This window comes from Oenanthe melanoleuca, chromosome 4, assembly GCF_029582105.1.
Source record: "Oenanthe melanoleuca isolate GR-GAL-2019-014 chromosome 4, OMel1.0, whole genome shotgun sequence".
Taxonomy (NCBI): Eukaryota; Metazoa; Chordata; class Aves; order Passeriformes; family Muscicapidae; genus Oenanthe; species Oenanthe melanoleuca.
Genome location: NC_079337.1, coordinates 39,381,565 through 39,400,416, shown reverse-complemented (window position 1 = coordinate 39,400,416; position 18,852 = coordinate 39,381,565). Strand labels below are relative to the sequence as shown.

Genomic DNA, 18,852 nt, shown 5'->3' with positions numbered 1-18,852 from the left:
GAATCTTAGCAATAATTTGAGCCTTAAGGGTATGTCTAGCAGACTTCTAAATGTGAAGACATTTCCATAACACAGCTGTCCTAAAGGCTACGGTTCCAAAAGCTTGCAGGACACAGCTTGCCAAGACCAGTTCTGTACCTTTTGAAGCAAAGGAGAACAGCCAGTTATTCTGTACCAAAACCTTCCTTCTTTTGCCATTCGCAGTCTAGGAGGAGGCTGTTGTTACATTCTTTGCAGTGGTACAAACTGACAGTATTATTTCATTTAATAGTGACATGTTGTCATCACCTTGTTAATGAACTTGAGTTCAGACCTTCATGGTTGTATATTTTTCACACCAAATATGTATTGTAGCTTCCAAATTGTTTTCCTTCCTAGTCTAGATAACCAGTACAAATCATACTACAGGATGCTGCAGAAAGGTTCTTAATATTCTGGTTTATCCTTTACTTGTGAGGCTTTGCACTCACCTGTGCAGGGAACAACATAACATTACCAGCAGTTATAAAAACTAAGAAAGTTTCTGCATACAAAATGTATTTAGAATTAATACGTTATCAATTATTTTTAACACTCAAGGTGGAAACTTGTAGATCTTCCTCTTTACCTTTGCTGTTTATCTCTTCAGCATTGGCAGTGGGTTTTGTGTGTAATTATAAACTTCTTTGTCCTGCTATTAATCCAAGTTTCATTTGGTTTTGTCCCCTTTTCTACTTATATCTACTTCCGTACTTGGTGATCATCCATATGCTTCGACTTTGAAATAAGTTCCACATTTACTTACTACTTTGGGGCTGTAAAAAGCTACCAAAAGATGTCATTTATAGACAACATACCCTCTGAAAATACTTCTTATTACTAAGCATTAGTTGGTTTGGGACAGTTGCTAGAACAGCAAGGTCTTGTCTGGTTTTCCAGAATATGTCACAACAGAGAACTAGATCCTATCTCTTCTATTCCCACAAAACTGTTCAAGTAACATCAAATTCTGAAGCTGGTATTCATAAGCTAGGGCCCCTTATTATTACAGGAATCCAGAGGGTCCTGAAGGCAAGTCAAGACTATGAGGCAGTTTAAGTGCTCCATATTCCAGAGATGCCTCTCCCTGTTTTCTATGGAGCAGGTTTTTCTCTTAAGGTATCCTGCTAAAGCTCCATAGCCCTTGCTGAGCACAGGTGATGCTTCAGAGCATTTGCATCCATATTACAAAACCATCCTGCCACTATTATTAAGTTAGTTATTGCTAAAGTAGTCATGAGTGAAGGAAATTTGCCTTCTTTTTAACATAGGATACTTATGCAATAATCAGGTTAAAAAAAAAATAAAACCACCTTCCACTGAGACTCTTAAACAGACATCTTTCATGATTCAGCTGTATTCAGAAATGGCAATACCATGAAGAAGACATGTTGTTCCTGGCTACCTAGAAGAATTTATTCAGTCCTGAAGTGTTCTAGAGTTTGCCATACTTTCTGATACCACTTTCCTGATTCCTTTGGAGTTTTTTACCACAAAGCACTCCTTGTTGCTAGAACAATTGCATTAAACTTCTCTGGCCCAATGGCAATAAAATAAATAAGCAATACACATTATGAGCAAGTTTTTCTCTCTGTAACTTGGCCTAATCCATCTACATCTTTAGATCTAGTGCACCTTATACCCATGGGAAAGTAAAAATGGTGAAGTCTCCTCAGCAGTATTATTGACCTTAAAACCACAGGTTAGGGGCTCTTACTTAAGAGGAATGATGAGAGAAAGAGACTGAGTATTTCTGTAATAGCCTAGTTCTGCTTTAGCAGACTGCATTGTATCAGTCTACACTGTTTACTTTGGTACAGAAGAGTCTGTAACAAAGGTTTGTCTAACTATAATATAAAACTCAAACAGAAGGTAAGTAAACTAACCTCTCTGTTCTGCAACGTTAATTATTTTTCTCTACTACATTAATAATTAAAATCTGTAGTAGTCCAGATAACTTAGAGGTGTACATCTAATTATTTTGGATAGTTGTAATGATGAGATCAAAATACTTTTTGCTCAGTTTTAATTTTGAGGATTAATAGTAACAAAAATGCATTTTCAGTATTTACTGAAGCAATGGATATCTACTGATGCTGTGTACGTTTGACTCACCAGTCTCTCATTCTTAGAAAAGGACATTTGTTTTACCAGAAGGACACTTCAATCAATATTGTGTAACGGTACTCAAAGCATACTGTTGTGTACTGTGCTGTCACTGTTTTAAAAGCATTGTTGACTGCCTATGTCCAGTTTGAACTGAATGTACCTTTCACAAATGCTGACATCATTTTGAACTAATAGGGTAAATCTTGAAAAATGAATTCATTCTGTAGCTGCTCATGCCTTAATAAAAGTATGCAATGTATTAAAGATGTTTCTTAAACATTTACTCAGAAGTACTAAGTAAAAATAGAAGTATTAACATTTTAATAATTAGAAATTACCTCAGTTGTTATACTTGGAAAGAAGTATTTAATGATGCCTGAAGTGTACTTCTGAAACTCCTATTTTCAAAATAAGGCTAATGGTTTGGGAAAATTTCATTAATATTAATTGTATGATTTAATAACCTGTGACAGGCTCACTAACAGAGTACCATAAGTAACATAACTTTAGCAGATCAAATGCAGTTGCCTTCATGAATGTAATGATTCAGATCTGTCTTCATGTTTGACATTTATGCTCTAAGCCAGAACCTGATAGTTTCATGTTTCAAATGCCTTTCCTGCTGTTCTGATTCATGTAGTAGTGATTTCAGACACCCATGGTCACTGAAATTCTACCCTGTAATCCAGATGATGGCACAGACATTTTTCTTTTCTAGCTTACTCATGTCCTAATTCTCTGTCATGCTTATCTATTTCAATTCCCATGTTTTTCTTGTTTTTGAAGTTGCCTTCCCAAGCACTGACCCCACTTTCCAGACAACTTTCCTCGTCTTGGTCACACATTGATCAAAAGATTCTCCAGGCTGACTCTAGTGACTTGGTCTCAAGGACTGTTGGGTTTTCACCTTCACCAGTTCCAGATAGTTTTCTTTGTGACTTAGAAGAACTCAATTCTTTGGCATTAGCAACCTCCCAAACTGTAGCAATCTCCCCAGGTAAAAGCATTCACCATGTTAAGGATGGTCACTTTATGCCAAATACAGAGGTGTTTCTCAGCTCTCCTACAGCTCTTCCTCTGTCCTTTCTTCTATCTCCCTCTGTCTCATCTTCAGCCAGCTTATCTCATGACATAGCATATAAGCATGCCAGCAACAATACCAAGTCAGGAAAAGATAAAGACTTAGAAGGCATAATTGACCCTTTAGTTATTGAAGTACCTAGAGATTTGTCAGATACTACAAGAGAAGGTGAACATGGCGCTATCCATAACATCCCTTCGCCATATGAAGAAGGTTCCTTGTCCAGTGTGCTAGCTGGAAGTGCTGAAAAGGAAGAGGAAATCTGTACTGCAGACCTATCACTTAATAGAGAGGATCAGTCAGAACCTCAAGAATCAGATTGCTCTGGAGAAGCACAAGACACAACAGAAGAACTGACTAGACTGTATATAGAGGAGGATCTGATACATGACAATTTAGAATTCCCAATAGCAAGTGGAGAAGATTCCGTGGATTGTTATGAAGGATATACTTCACCAGATATTGATAAGGTATTTTAATTTCTGACAACCTTGACTTCTTGTGTTTAGATAACTTACTATAATTATTCTCTGCCTTGTATTCACGTTTGTATTGTGCACAGGCACACTTTTATGTAACTGCATTTGATAAAATTGAGCTCTGAGCAAGCTGATGGATCTTTGAGGTCCCTTCCCACCCAAACCATTCTGTGATTCTATGATTAAAAATTGTCATCATTAGGGGGCAGCCCCTTTTCAGAAGGAGGCATATGCACCATTGTAACTTCTATGATGTATCAACTGTGCTGGTCCTTTCCCTCCTGTCCTTATTGTTTGCCGAGGAGTTTCTGATGTGAAAAGCCAGTGAGCCATTTCCCTCACTAGGGGAAAAGGGGCCTTTTGAGAGAGGCTTCAGCAAGCAAATGCTGTCAGCAGGCTCCAAAGGGAGGGACATGTGCCTCCTGCATGGACTCTGTGGTTTGTGCTCCGCATGTCAGCTCACCAGCTGATGTATTTATAGCAGGCTCTGTTACGAGAATCTGGCTAACAGTAACAGATCAGATTGTGGTTGGCACTTAGACAAATGCTTCCTCCTGAAGCCCTCCCCAGATCCTCTTTGGGACAGTGCATCACTGAACTATCCCAAATGTGTGTTGGCCATTAAATGCCACAATATAACTACACAGTTTGTGTGGTTTGCAGGCATAGATCTTTTTTCTGTCTGGCACTTACTTTGACAGGCCATTCAGGTAGTTGGTTTGGCTGTCAGCATGCAAGTCAGATGCTTAGGACAATATGTTTTAGGCCAAATGTTAAACTATTTACATTTTTCAGGCTACCTCTACCCTTAAATGACCTGAAAAATACTGGCAAAAAACTTAAGAATAGGGGGTGGAGCCCATGGTCACAAATGGCAACTTCTAATCGTTTCTGAGGCAAGAAATTTCTTCCAGGAAAGTAGATGACTAATAATAAAATTAGCATGAGATTTGTGATTGTTCGGGTTAGTTACATGTCCCCTTACTGAGCATTTGACATCCCTCAGCTAATTTTGTAACAGTTTTATAGCACAGCTACTTCTCATATTTCTTAAACGTTTAAGTGAGCTCTGCTTTCTGCCGAAACATCAGGAGACTGATCCTTTTTTACATCTTCCTTCTAATCTTCCATTTCCCTCTGCCAAGGCACCTACTTCCCACTCGGTTCCTACAATATCCCTGTCTACTGCTTCCCTCTCACCTCCTCTCCTCTCTAAACCCTTACACCAGCAGGAGGAAGACTCACCACAGTTAAAGGTAACTGCACCTCTTGATATGGATTGTTGTAAACCTTCGTGCCTATTAAATAACTGCAAGGCTAACACCAAGTTTGATCTCAGACTCACTGCTTTCTCTACTAATATTAATTAGCATAAGAAATGGAGGATTGATAGGCCTTTTGTAAATTAAACACAAGGTAAAACTGTAACCATTATGATACAATTAAATACTTTAAGGAGATATCAATGACAGGAAAGCAGAAAGCCTTCAACTCAGTTTCAGGCCATACGAGGACAGTTAATTGAATGAAACAGAACTGTATTCAAATATGCAGAAACTAGATAACATTTGTGTTTTTGCTTTCAATTTCAATCCAAAGCCTGGGAGGAAAGTCATAAATTTTACAGGAAAGCACCACTGCAGAGTGTCATGTTCTAAATACCAATTCTATTAGTCAAGGACTGGACAAAGATTATTCCTTCGTCAGGACTACAGTTTGTGTCAGCATTGAAATTCTGTGGCAGAAAAATGAAAACTTGCTCTAGGAAGACAAAGTTAATTTGCAGTGCTGACTTCCAGAGGATACATCTGCTTATGAAAAGGAGAAAAAGTTGTGTAAGGAGAAACTATCCTGGAAAAGTGGTCATTGCATCATTACATCTAAATCATAAATACGCTCCTTCTTTGTTTTTTCTTTTTTTTTTTTTTTTTTCCTTTAGATCTACCCATTTTACAATATGCATTCACAGAAAACACAGGTATAAAGGACTTAAAGATCTCTTAAGATCAACAGATCTCTTGTTTTTTTCTGAAGTAAGGAGGAGACATAAGGTTTCTTTTCAGGGCATGATTCTGTCATGGGCTTAGGTTTAATCCACCTCAAAGAAGGGGTAGAACAGAGTACTGCACTTATTTCTGCAACTTTTAATAATGTAGCAGTCAGTAGAGTGCTTTTGGTTCTTTTGCTTAGCCTGACCAGAAAAATTAAGAACATTCTTCATCTACTCTGAAATTCTTTTTAGGTGACCTTTATATTCTTTGCCCTTATTTGACCAAGCTGTGCTAATCTGAGATGAAAATAAATAGAAGGAATATATCTTCTTGACACTGTATACTGATACTTCAGTAACTTTTGTGAATTTAAAAATACATACATATGTATATATACATATATAATTGTAACATGTAAGGGCGTGTGCCAGAGCAGGAAACCCTTGGGGAAAAAAAATACAGTGGTAGTAATTAAAATACTGTATACTAATAGTACCCTTCCTTCTAGCTGTAACAGTGGCTTTTTGTTACCAGGAAAAGCATGTCTGGTTTGCATGTATGAATGAAGCAACAAAAATCCCATGATGCTTCATTCTTAAACTCTCACTTGACAAAGTTTTTGTGGTTCTTCTAGGCTAATTTAAAGAGGGAGCTATTTGTTATGGGTAAACCTCCTCGTAGCCCAGTGATGACTAAGAGATTCTGCAGCTCACCTGTCAGAGGTCACAGCTATTCACACAGGGTATGGTACTGGATGCCCAGTGTGCAATACCAGCTTTTCCATGGACAAGGAGCTCAGTGTCTAGTCTTTCAGTATTTTGCTTTTACCCAAGTGTCTCAGTACTATCAGTATGTTGTGTTTCCTTCCTGTTGTGCTTCTGTGCTATGACTGAGTAAAAGCAACAGGTCTGTGTGTGCCTGAACTTTTTATAAAAACCCATTAGTCTACTGTACCTCTGCAGTACTGCATGGTATTTCCAGTGCTACAAGGTGTTTATATTTAGTCTTGTACTTTATAGTTAGTCTAGCTTTATTAAAATTACAGCTCTAAGAGTCAAAAATTTATTCTCCATTGCAGGCTTTTGCATGTATACAGACTGAACTTTTGTTTGTGAATCCATGTCCTTCTTTTCAAAATATTTTCCTCCTGCTATATTTTTTCACTCAGTACTGCCCTCTTTATCCAAGCATTCCAGATTTTTATATTCTTTAACCTTTCACTTCTTATCTGTAACATAACTGTAACAAAAATCTAATATTTTCACCTAGCCAAAGGTCAGGTTGTTTTAGAGTTTGCATGGATTTTGCTCAAGAAAGTAATCTACATTATGAAAAAGGGGAAAGAAAAAAAAACACTCAAGACAAAAAGTCAAACAAACACAAAAACCCCACCCTCAACCTAAACAATATGAGAATGAGAATTTATGGCTTATGTTTTACTTTCAGTTTAGGATTTAATTGTCCTTTGCATTGGTTTCTTAACATTTAGGTCTTAAAACTGGTAATGGGGTGAATAGTTTTCTATGCTGTTGCTGCTGATTTTAGGTAATCATCTTTCTAGTGTCTCCCTTTTTAAAAATTTGAATCTTAGTTTAAGATAAGCAGTTTGTGTGTAAGAACTTCCAAAGCCTTAGCTTTTTGGCAGGCCTCTGTTTGCTTCCAGGTATTGAGGGGACAGTGCTTTCTTCATTAATGAAGAAAGACAATTCAATCCTAGGAGGTCCAGGATTCTTGTAGTAGCAAACAAACATCATCTCACAGAAAGCCCAATTAGGAATGAGAGCTGTCAAAAAGGGATTAAGTTCTATTTTAATTTTGCACATTACTCCAAATGAACAGCAAGTAACCAGTATATATAAGTATATAACCAGTATATATAAGAGGAGTGTATTGGTCAATGTGTAGTGTATTTAGGACTTTAATTGCAAAACTACAAGAGCACATATCATGCACCTAATTTGCATGCTCAAGACTCTACAGAACTTTTATATGCAACTGCAGTATCAATCATAAATGAAAATCAGGCATAACAACTGGGACCATTGACTTGATTGCACACTCCTAATGTTTTTGGGATTAGGTCCTGCAATATTTCCCAGGAAACAGGATAGTCTAGTAAACTGAGGGGCAGTTAAAAACCAGGAATCTTTGTAAGTCCCCTGTCTAGCCAATGCAACTGTATGTGGGAATGAGAGCTTAGGGAAAGAAAACAGGGAGAAAGCTCCTGGATGTCAGCTGGGGTATTATTGTGGAACGCATCCAAATAGAGATCAAGTGCCAAGGTCCCCCTGCTCAGACATACCACCAATTCCTTCACCCTGCTTCTCTAAGATTGTAATTTTATCACAAGACTGTTTTCTCTGCAGCAATAACATAGAGTTGAAAATCGTAAGTCACATTGGTTCTTATCTATTTGTATAGTAGCTAATTTAATAGAACCTTTTATGAAGCATATGCCGAAAAAGAAGATAATACTAACTTACCCAGTTTCTTCCTGGCTTGGTATTTTGTCCAAAGCATTAAATCACTTATAGCATTGTTTAGGACTTTCACTTCCATTGTTTATGGGAGAAGTGCTTAACCTCAGCTGAGTTCTTTTGCATCTCTGACTGTCTTTGGCGTTCAGCTCAGTTGCAGACCTGATGAAAGATTAGCAGCAAATCAGGTCAGATTCCAGTCTAAATACAAAGCATTCTGACTATTCTTCTCTTGCTTGACAAGACAGCCATTGAAGGAAGATTACTGAGGACTGTTTAATTTGCAATCTTACTGTTTATTCTTCATATAATGGTAATAATTATCCATCTTCCTTGTACACTGGCAGAGCAGAGTTAAGCAAGGGAGGAAAACAGTAAAGAGTATAACAATTTTATTTTTTTTTACTTTGAAAATCTCTTTCCTACCTAGCATTCAATAATATGAATTTTTGAAAAAATATGTAATCTATCTGCCTGCATATTTAGGCATCTTTTAAAACTTATACTCTGTAGACTGTAAGGTGCAGACTGTTCACAATATTTTCTGCACATATTCATAGAAACTGCTGAAAAGAAATTTAACTCATTTCATCTGGAGATGCTGAGAGGGAAAAGAGGGGGGAAAAAAAACTAACAAACTACATCCTGTGTTTTTCCATTCAAATTTTGCCATCAGCCTGTGGATTGGTTACTGCTACCTTCTCTCTTGGAAGACTGTATCATCTTCAGGTGTGATAAAAGAGTGACTGAAATAGTCAAACCAAGAGAGAACCATGGGGCGATAAGACAAATTCCATGGCTTAAAGATCAGGTTGCAGTTTACTCAATTCATGAAAGAAAGTGCTATGAGCAGTGTTTGATATCCACACTCCCAAAACAGATATGCTTCCCAGACTTGTGTCTACAGCATGACCAAAGGGCATCCTCAGTCAACAGAGAATACGATCCCTGCTCGTATCAATAGCTTTCCCAAACAGCTGCTCCTGCACTTTCTGGCCCCAGCCAGATTCTAATCAGTATAAGTCAATGACTTTCTAAGCAGGATATGGTTTCTCTATAAGGTTAGTATTTTTCATTTCCATTGCATCCAGATGTATTGAATATTATTGCTCAGTTTAGAAGGAACATAGTTCCTTCCAAAAAGCTTTGCACTGGAAATACAGACTACTTTTTTCTGTTGAAGTGTTAATTGTTATATTCACACAATTAAATGTATTCTTGCAAAAACTTTTTCTGTTCTTTGCCTCCCAACAGCCTGCATGGCTTGAGATGAAACAGAATTAGTTAAAGCATAGCATGTTATGCCTGCCAAGTTAGTACTCTGTGTGTGCAATGTAAATTGGTATGTTGTTCGTCTGTGAGTATTCTAGATTCTGCCATTGTGTATAGGAGATTTTATTTCTGCTTATCTAAAAATATATTTCACCCAAAGAATGTATGATGTTCATCAGTTGCATCTAATATTATTTCTGTTTCACAGTGAAGAGGCAGCAGTGTTCTATTCCAGCTTTGTACTAGACTATAAATAGAATGGACTGTTGATGAAGTTCACAGTTTTGTTTAGTTTTTATTACAACCTCCAAAAATCAGATCTTTAAATGTGCCAAGATTCAGTTGTTTGTCATGTCTCTTAAGAATTTGTTGTGAGTTGGAAGGGGGGCAGAATGGGCCATGGTTTTACACAAGGTAGAATATGAACTCTTGAGCAGATATGTGTTACACCCCTATGCAACTATCTGGACCTTAAACTGCAAATCTTTATTACATTTCAAATCATTTCATTTCAGCCACAGCGCCCTGTGCTTTCTCATGAAAATATACACAGTGGGGGGGAACCGTAAGTATAATTCTTGTCTACTAAACCAAAACCTAATATTTAAGCTATAGCCAGCACGTCATCAGATAATTTTTTAACTTGCCAAGTACAATTATGAAGAGATTTCACAGATTTATAGATAACTGCATGATGTAGGAAGATATCCAAGAAAGTCCCAGAGGGCAAAGCCTTATTTGTTCAATTTTACATTCAGTGCAGCCAGACATGGCAACTTAGCAGTTCTCCATTGTCTGTACTTACAGAAGAGATTTTGATCTTTTTTTATTCTCTCTATTTTTACATCTCAGCAAAATGACAATTACATATTCAACACTGATTCAACTGATCCACTTTAACAACTTCATACAACTATTCAGAAACGGTTGTGGATCTGAATAAAGAGAGAAAAAGTAACTTGATAATGTTAGTCACAGGAACAGAGGCTCACAATTTTGGTGTGATTTACAAGTGCAATTCAAATATAAGGTTCAAGAAAAGCTTTTCTGAAAACTGGAGAAGAACCTAGAACTCAAGTCTTATTTTGACAAACATTTTAAGTGCTTGGGATATTTCAGTACTGACTGTTAAAATGCAAGTTTAATGCAAGATTGTCTCGAGATCCACCCTCCAGTCTTGCACTTGGGTCCTAATTCAGTGATCAGTGAAACCAATAGCCATTCTTCCTTTAGCATCAGAGCACTTCAGCATGTGCCCTATTAGATATTTTTCATTAAATGTACCTAAAGTTTATTGTCTAAAAATAATTTTAAGTTTTCCTTAGTAATTTGAAGAGAAAAAAGAGGGACAAAAATTTACCGATATAAATATATTTACAGATATATAATTAGATAATTTGGATATTTAAAAACCACAACTTCCCATTAGTATTGTTGAGCATACTGGCAACTCACTCAGTTTAGAAAGCAATAATTGTCTAACTCATTTTGTTCAATATAGTATAAGTAGTTCATGACTGAAATTACTGATTCCTAAAATTAAAACCAGAAATATATTTAAATTGCCAACTAACCATCTTTCTCTTAAATGTTTTCTCTCAATATTGTAAATGCTAGTAGAGTTTTCATATATATGAAAGTCTTAGATCAGCAGAAAGAGAACAGAATTACTTCAAAGGATTTTTTAAAATTACTAAGATGCAATTTCTAAAGTACGAAGAGAGCTCATTGGGAAGTTCTTGTTACTGTACTTGAGTAAGTAATTGGCTTGAATCCTATTCATGACACATTACATCTGCAAATCATGCCCCCTTGGAGCTGCATTTAGTTATTTTTTTGAATATCATCATAGCTCTACTTTCCTGGAATGATGATAAGCATAACAGAAAATATTATTGCCACTTAGTTTTTTGCACAGGTTGTTCTTACTCCTGCTACACAATTTACCAAAGGTAATTGCTTATACAACCAGTCTCTTTCAATTTTGTTAGTGTAATTAAAATATAAAAACAGACTTCTGGGGCTTGGGAAGATGACTTCCAGTGACGAGAAATTAAGGGTTGTTTTTTTGTTTGTTTGTTTTTTGGGGGGATTTTTTTGGAATATTTTTTCTTTTCTAATCTCCAAACCGACAATGTGAAAAATAAGTGTAGTTTATTCAAGATGACCATCATTAAACTAAACCTAGCACCAGTCTGTATATAGGATTTTCAAACTGGGCTTTCAGGAGCAAGAATTTTTTACTAAAGTAAACATCTTATATAAGGCATGAAAACTTAGCAAGAATGATAAACACATCAATGAACAAGCTGTCTTGTTAGTACTGGGGAAGGTGTAATAATGGTGTTAGGGTTTCAAACTCAGTGAACTGTTTTAAGAGAAAAGAATGAATAAGTAAGCATATTTTTCTTGAGTAATCTGAAATTAAAACGATATCCTTTTCCCAATTTCTGCAGTTTTACCCAGCTTCTTTTTAGACAGTCATATCTGAGGGATAGTTGCTTAGAAAAAAAGGTCAATTCTGACTCTATAGGACTCACAGGCTTGTGCAAAAAATCTTCCTGTGGGCTGTCAGCCCAAGGACCTTCAGTTCCTCCTAGTGAGAGCTTATTCTTTCAATTCAAAAGACTTTAAAAGCTGTCAAGAAATGGAATACAATGCATTTAGTAATTGCACACCTCTTGCCTTTTATCCCCCTTACATCCTGCAATCTGCAGCCCTGGCCAGGTGTAGAAGCATTGTTTGAGTTTCCATCTTTCCATCCATATGTCTTCTGAATTGATTCAAGGCTTTCCCTCACTCTCAGATAGAGATGGCTTATCTGTGCAGCCACTCAAGAGCCCAGGGAGCTCCCCCAGCCACAGTGACAGTGTGTGAGAGCTGCTGTCCTGGGTACCCCTGCTTGTGCTGTTACTGGCTTCTCAGAGCTTAAAGGCAGAACCACAGTGTTTGGTGACTGGACTATAAAATAACACTAAATTATTTTTTTTTTAAATCTGTTTTTGAAACACCTGGTTGAAGAGCTATCAGGCTTGCCCTTAAACCCAGTCTTCAGTGTCTCATGAGTTTGCCTTTCTAATTAAGGTATTATCTCATTATTTCATATTATTAATATTTCATATTAAGGTATTATTTCTTACCCTCAAGTCCACTGGGCAAAAAAAAAAGTGCTTTTCCCCTCTATTTGCAAAAGTGTTTCTTCTTAATGTTTAAACCAGATCATTTACTTGAGCAAAAGTGCAAGGAACTCTTACTTCTTTTTAAAATGCATCATTTGTCCTATTTAAGGTTTCAGGCTCTATATAACTATACTCCTAGGAATGAAGATGAATTGGAGCTCAGAGAGGGAGATGTCATTGATGTGATGGAAAAATGTGATGATGGATGGTTTGTGGGTATGTTTTAATTTAGTTGCTTTCTTCTTATTTTGTCACCTGACCTGTGCTGCCCTCTTCGTCTAGTGTCTTTTAAACAACTTGATTTTTGGCATTTAGTGTAATAAACTTGAACCTGGCTTTATCAGGAGAAATCCCAACCAAAATCCACTGAAATTAGCAGGTGATTTTGCACTTTTGCCTTTTAAAAATGATAGATGCAAATTAACACGTCTCTGGATTATTGTACAGCCTTGCTGTCATTTGTGACACAGATTACTTCTCTCTTTATAAAGGCCAGGTAACTTAAACCTTCTCACATGAATATATCTACAGCATTGACCAATTGTGAAACTCAAGTATTACTGAAGAAACAACAATTTCATAACATTCAATTTCAGGCAATAGATATGGTGGCTTAACCATTTCATAAACCCTCATGCACACAGCAGCTAACTTAATCATCTGACAAGTCCTTAATATTTTAAAAATTCACATTATTTAAATAGACTTTATGTTGTTGAAATTATCTTATTTCTATGTACCAAGAATTTTAGCACAGCTTTTAATCAGGCCTAACAATTTAATCAAATATGCCTCTTCATTTGTATTTTGCTTCCTGCAGTTACACTTTCATAAACCTCACAAATAAAATTATGTAGTATTGGGAACTGTAGATCATTCTGTTTGTGCAATACTAAACATAAAAATTTTAAGGCCATGCTTGCATAGTGATTTTCTGTTGTTATTCCCATCTTTCATCTATTGCTTCTAATTTCAGGAACCTCAAGAAGAACCAAATTCTTTGGTACTTTCCCTGGAAACTATGTCAAGAGGCTGTGAATTTTTTTTTTTCTACTTATTTATGCTGCATCTCTGCAACACATCTGCATAAAGCTGCTAGAAAACATGCTACGCTGGCCTTCTGTTTTCTTGCTTGCAGTCTCCAGTAGAGGCCATCTAGTTCATCCTCATCCCATCCCACCCGCCAAACCGTTCCAGCAGTATTACAGCAACGACCACAATGTGAATAACTAAGCTTTTCTGAGACAAGAGGAATCATTTCAACATTTAAATACTCCCTGCTTTAAAGTCTTTTCATGTGAAACACAATAGGAAAAGCCTGATGACAGGTACACAGAGGAGTTGCCATGGGGGGTTGGGGGGATGGGGGAAAAATTATTCTTGGTTTGAACATTTGTGGTACTACCATGAAGTCTGGTGGGATTTTTTCAGCATGCATGTAATACAGAGGAAAGTTGCTGTTTACTATTTTTTAAAAAATTGATTTTACACATTCTTATTAGCTTGGCAGCATTTGTTGCTTCCACATTGCTGTGTCACGGGTTTGCCTATTGTACTGGTTTACAATGTATGACAAACTATAATATAGATTTTTTTGCCTGCACTTGTATGCTGTAACAAATGCACAGTGATTGTAAAATCTCAAGCAAGCAAAGTGAAAAATGGAAGAACTGCAAGTGTTCTGAACGGGTGCAATGGTATTGGCTAAAACTTTTTTCTTTTTTTTTCCCTAATGAAAAACTATAGTGAATTTGTAGTGTTTTCTGTTAAAAGGTAAGAAGTGCAAAAGGCACAAAGACTTGGGAAAGAGGATTTAAGGAAGAGCAAGACAATGCTGTAAGCATAGACAATAATAACCTGCTATTGATGTCTGATATTAAATGGTTGTAATCAAAATGTTGTAATAGTAAGCAACACAAAGTGTAAGAGGTTAGTGTTTTTACTTATCAGGAAATTAAAGAAGCAGGAACAGTGTTAGTGCAAAGGTTTGTTGGGTTTTGGTTTTTTTCTTCCCTAACATAGCCACCTGAAAAATATTCACAAGCATCATGTACTGATTTATTTCACTATATATGTGTATGTATGTTAATGAAACCCAAGTTACACATTCTTTTTAGGAATTTAGACAGAAAAAAAGTCACAAGTATTAAAAACTGATATATTTTAGAGGTGTTGGGTTTTGGTTTTTTGTCTGAATGAACAAGTGTTTGAAAACATACATTTTCCATAAGCGAAGTTAAATAGCAAATGAAATTAAGGCACAGGATGATAATGACTATGGCTTTATAAAAACAAAAATTCAGATTTGGTTCCTTTGGCACCTTATAGATGGCAAAAAGCTTCTGCTGCATTTTTCATGGGTAAAGGATCAAAATTATCAAAATGTATCTAGTCTCTGTAGCATTTTGTACATAATTTTGCGTTTTTGTACAGAGCCATTTGGTTGTTGATTTTTAAAAAATTAAGTTTCTTATTTGCCCTCTTCACATACAGAACATTTCAATGTGTTTTTCTTTTCTTGCTCTGTTTACCATAAGCACATCTGGATAGTGCAATTCTGTAAGATAGCATTTTATGCAAAATTTTATTAATTAAAATATGGTTTACCAGCCAAATCTAAATGTACATATGTCTTTATTACTGAGAAAGGTCATTAAGGTAAAGGTAAAGAAACATCTTTGTGCAGCATACCTTTATTATTGCAGATTTCATGGCAAAAGCTTTATATTCAAAGGCTTTCAATTTTAAACTAGATCTGCATGCAGCTTTGCTGTGAGATTAATACTATCTTTGATGCCATTTATGATTGAGGACTTAAATATCTGTTGCCTGTGATATTTAAAAAGTACTGTTTCTACTCTGTATCTGATTTTAGAAAAATGCAGGTTTTTCATACCTGGCTTTCAGGTAACTGACTTTGAATTCCTACAAGCAAAAGGTCTCTGTGGTTTTTTTTCTTGAATAGACTTCTAATAAATTTTGCTTGGAGTACAAAACTGCTGCCCCCCATCATTTCTCCAAATACAAGTACTTACCACTTAAGTATTGCAAAGTGCTTAACTCTTCAAGTTTATATGCAAATAGTTACACCTTGTACTTACACACACACACCCCCATCAAGCCTACACCAGTTATAGATACGGGCCACTAGCACTGCCCACACAGCTCTCGCTGCACTTCTGTGTCATCCCTGAAACACCTGAATGGAAAAGCAACATTATGGACTTTCTGCATAGAGTGTGCCAGTTTAAGCTGATTTTTCTCTTGCCAGAACCACCCTTCACACAGAAACACAAAGGTAAAACACACAATGGATAAACTCTTTATACGTGCCAAAAAGTTCCTACATTCTAATCCTTCAACAAAAGGAGAATCCTTAACAAAACAAGGACTCCCATGTTAAATGACAGCTCAGGAATGAGAATTAAGGAAAGCACTGGTTTTGGGGAAACATTTTACACTTGGGACATGTCTGCCTGGCAAGGAACAATCGTCAAAAAAAAAAAACAAAAACTTGCAACAAGAAGCAAAGCAGGTTCTAGGTTTTGGGAGGGGGTTGTGTTTGGTTTTTTGTTTCATTTGTTTTTTCACTGCCTGGTAGCACAGGTATTGCTGGCACCTCAGAGTAGCTCTTTGGTCCTTCTTCACCATACCACACTGGCCACTCCTGCCAGGCTGCTTCTTCCCAAATGCTGTGCATGGTGTACTTCTACCACTAAAGAACCCAGTACAACAGCAACCTGCATTTGGACAGGAATCATCTGTTTCCTCAAGTCTGGTTTATGCTGTTCTGTCTTCAGAATTACTGGGCTGGAAAATGCAAAGCCACCAACATCTCTAAATAAATAATAAATATGTAGCTGAAAGTGATATCTGTCTACAGGGAGGTTAAGCCCAGGGACTGCTGTTAAAACTCCAGCAGAAGCTCCTTTGTCAGTACAAGCACTGTCAGTGCTGGGAATGCTTTCAGCTAGGACAAGGACTAATTTAGTCAGCATGACTAAAGTGACCCTTCCCTTCCTCTGCTAATTTAGCTTAAACCAACCACATGCATCTCCTCTCACAACCCAATAACCAAATGCTGCCATAAGCAGTCAGACATTGTGTGGTTTGCCCTTTCTGTTTGCTGGGTGACCCAGCATGGGATTCAGGACATCACTGAAGTACTGCTTTATGCCAGATACCTGTGAGAACTGTCAGAAACAGGTACTGTGCTTTAATAGTCTTCTATAAAACTAGCCTAATAACACCAGTTAGTATACTCTCACTAATATAAAGAAATGCTGGATAGTTAAGGGCCTGAGTGCTCAAGGGGTGGAATAGAATCATCTGCTAATTGCAAAGTGAATGAAAAAGGGGGAAATATTTGCCATTGTAATGAGAATAGCAAGCTATTGACACTTCAGGAGAAGATTGTAGTCTTAATGTTTCAGTCAAAAAGTAGAGAAATATTTAAGTACATCCTGGTAAACCAAATATACTCAATTCTGCTAACTCTGCTGAAATCCCAACTACAATATTTAGGGAACAAACTAAAAGATTTTTTAAGTTTTCTTGGATAGACCCCTATAAAACCATGAAGGACATCCCACACAAGCAGGTCGTGCTTTGCCCTAAAAGCCAGAGCAAGAGAGATCTGGGGAATCTAGGAAAAGATGGGAACAGGTCAATTAAAAGCCTCAAATATTTACTGATTTTTCTGGAAATTTATGTATCAAACGAAATTCCTTTTCTCTTATCAGCATATGTAGTATGCCTCTTGATTTCTATTACGATTTGCTTTTACTGCTGTGAGTTGGCAGCTGGATTTGCACACATCCCTAAAAACCAGATGATCTCAATCCCTAGCCTGCAGTCAGTATATCTGCTGTCTAGGCAAAGGCTTCCTAAAACAAGAAAGCCCATAACATACCAACAAGCCAGGAAGACTAATGCATGAGCAGTTCAGGGTAGTCATCTATATCCCAAACGAAGCAAAGGGTCACCCCAGCAGGTCTCACATTCTGTCACTCGTGCCAAAGCAAAGCATGGTGTCATTCTGCCATGCCTGGTATTTACTAGTTGCCTCCTAAATGCTGATATACAGAACCCGGACAGGAACACGAGGTGCTTCCTGTGCATTTGAAAAAGCAGTGCATGAGTCCATGGGAAGCTGGAAACATGAAGTCAGTAGCTCTAGAAAGACCTTAGGTCAACTGCTAACTATAGTCCCTTAGAGCATTAATAGTTACAGGGTGAAACCCTGCCTTTGCTCCAGTTAACAGCAAACCCCTTTGAAGTCAACAGATCCCACAGTATTGGTAATAATTGCTGTGTTAACACCAAACTAAAATTGCACAAGAAAGAAGCACTACAACAACTGAATGTCCAGTTTGGGTTGGTGTTATTATATTGAAAAATATGAGTGCACACAGAGACCAGAATCCACTTCTTTAACTGTTCATCCAACAGAGCAGAGCAGATAGTTCCCTTTTTTAGTACTTACTGATAAGTTAGCTTAAAAGAATTCTTATATCCATCAGAACCCCTTGTTACAATCAGCAAATGCCAATCAGACCAACACCTGAATCCATCCATTTTACAGAGCAGGGAACTGCCAGACCAACACAATGGAAATTGGTACCTAATCCATACACAGTAAATAGGGATGCTGAATTTAATATGACTTTCTTCTGCAACTCTATCAATAATCAACATCATGCCATTTATTTGACTGGATGCAAAAATTGCCATTTTACTTTTATCCTCCCTGTAATGGCCAGATAGTTAAGTTCCCAAGTCCAAGCTAAAGATTGTCCAATCTTTATATCCTAGAATCTATTGTTCTCATCCACATAGTGAAGTCACATTCTTTTGAAAATTAAAAATATCTTTACATGTATTCATGCAGAATATGACAGAACTCCACTGAAATAAAATAATTAATTAATTCCTGCTTGCATTTCCCTGAATCAAAAATTAATTAGGCCAAAGAAAGTGATACTGGTGACTTCTAGGCTCTCATTTATGGGTTTTGTGTCACCTCTGAAACATTAAAAAAAATATCAGAAGCTTCTAGTTAGTATGTGATGATGAAACCAGGGAAGAACCTAAACAATCCTGCAGGTGCAACTTCAACTGCAAATGTGCTGTAAATAGTTACACTGTGCAGCTGCACCCAGGACTCCCAGCTCCTGTTTCATTTTCATCAATGAGAATCCCATATATAATGTATTAAGAAATATGCCTTTTGATATTTAGAATTTG

General features: G+C 36.9%; 2 protein-coding genes across 9 annotated transcripts in view; both read left to right on the top strand.

Moving 5' to 3' along the window:
• The window catches only part of SORBS2 (sorbin and SH3 domain containing 2), a 204,180-nt gene extending 188,578 nt beyond the window's left edge, over nucleotides 1-15,602 (top strand). For all 8 annotated transcript variants that reach the window (XM_056489226.1, XM_056489219.1, XM_056489223.1 and 5 more), the window contains 3 exons: nucleotides 9,943-9,992; nucleotides 12,716-12,822; nucleotides 13,583-15,602. In XM_056489226.1, coding sequence (XP_056345201.1) covers nucleotides 9,943-9,992; nucleotides 12,716-12,822; nucleotides 13,583-13,644 — 219 coding nt within the window. In that variant the 3' untranslated portion in view covers nucleotides 13,645-15,602. The remainder of the gene's footprint in view (nucleotides 1-9,942; nucleotides 9,993-12,715; nucleotides 12,823-13,582) is intronic.
• Nucleotides 1,930-4,025, top strand: LOC130252056 (uncharacterized). Its single transcript, XM_056489227.1, has one exon. The coding sequence runs from the start codon at nucleotides 2,893-2,895 to the stop codon at nucleotides 3,685-3,687; it is 795 nt and encodes a 264-aa protein (XP_056345202.1). The 5' UTR covers nucleotides 1,930-2,892; the 3' UTR covers nucleotides 3,688-4,025.
• Nucleotides 15,603-18,852: the final 3,250 nt, after the last annotated feature.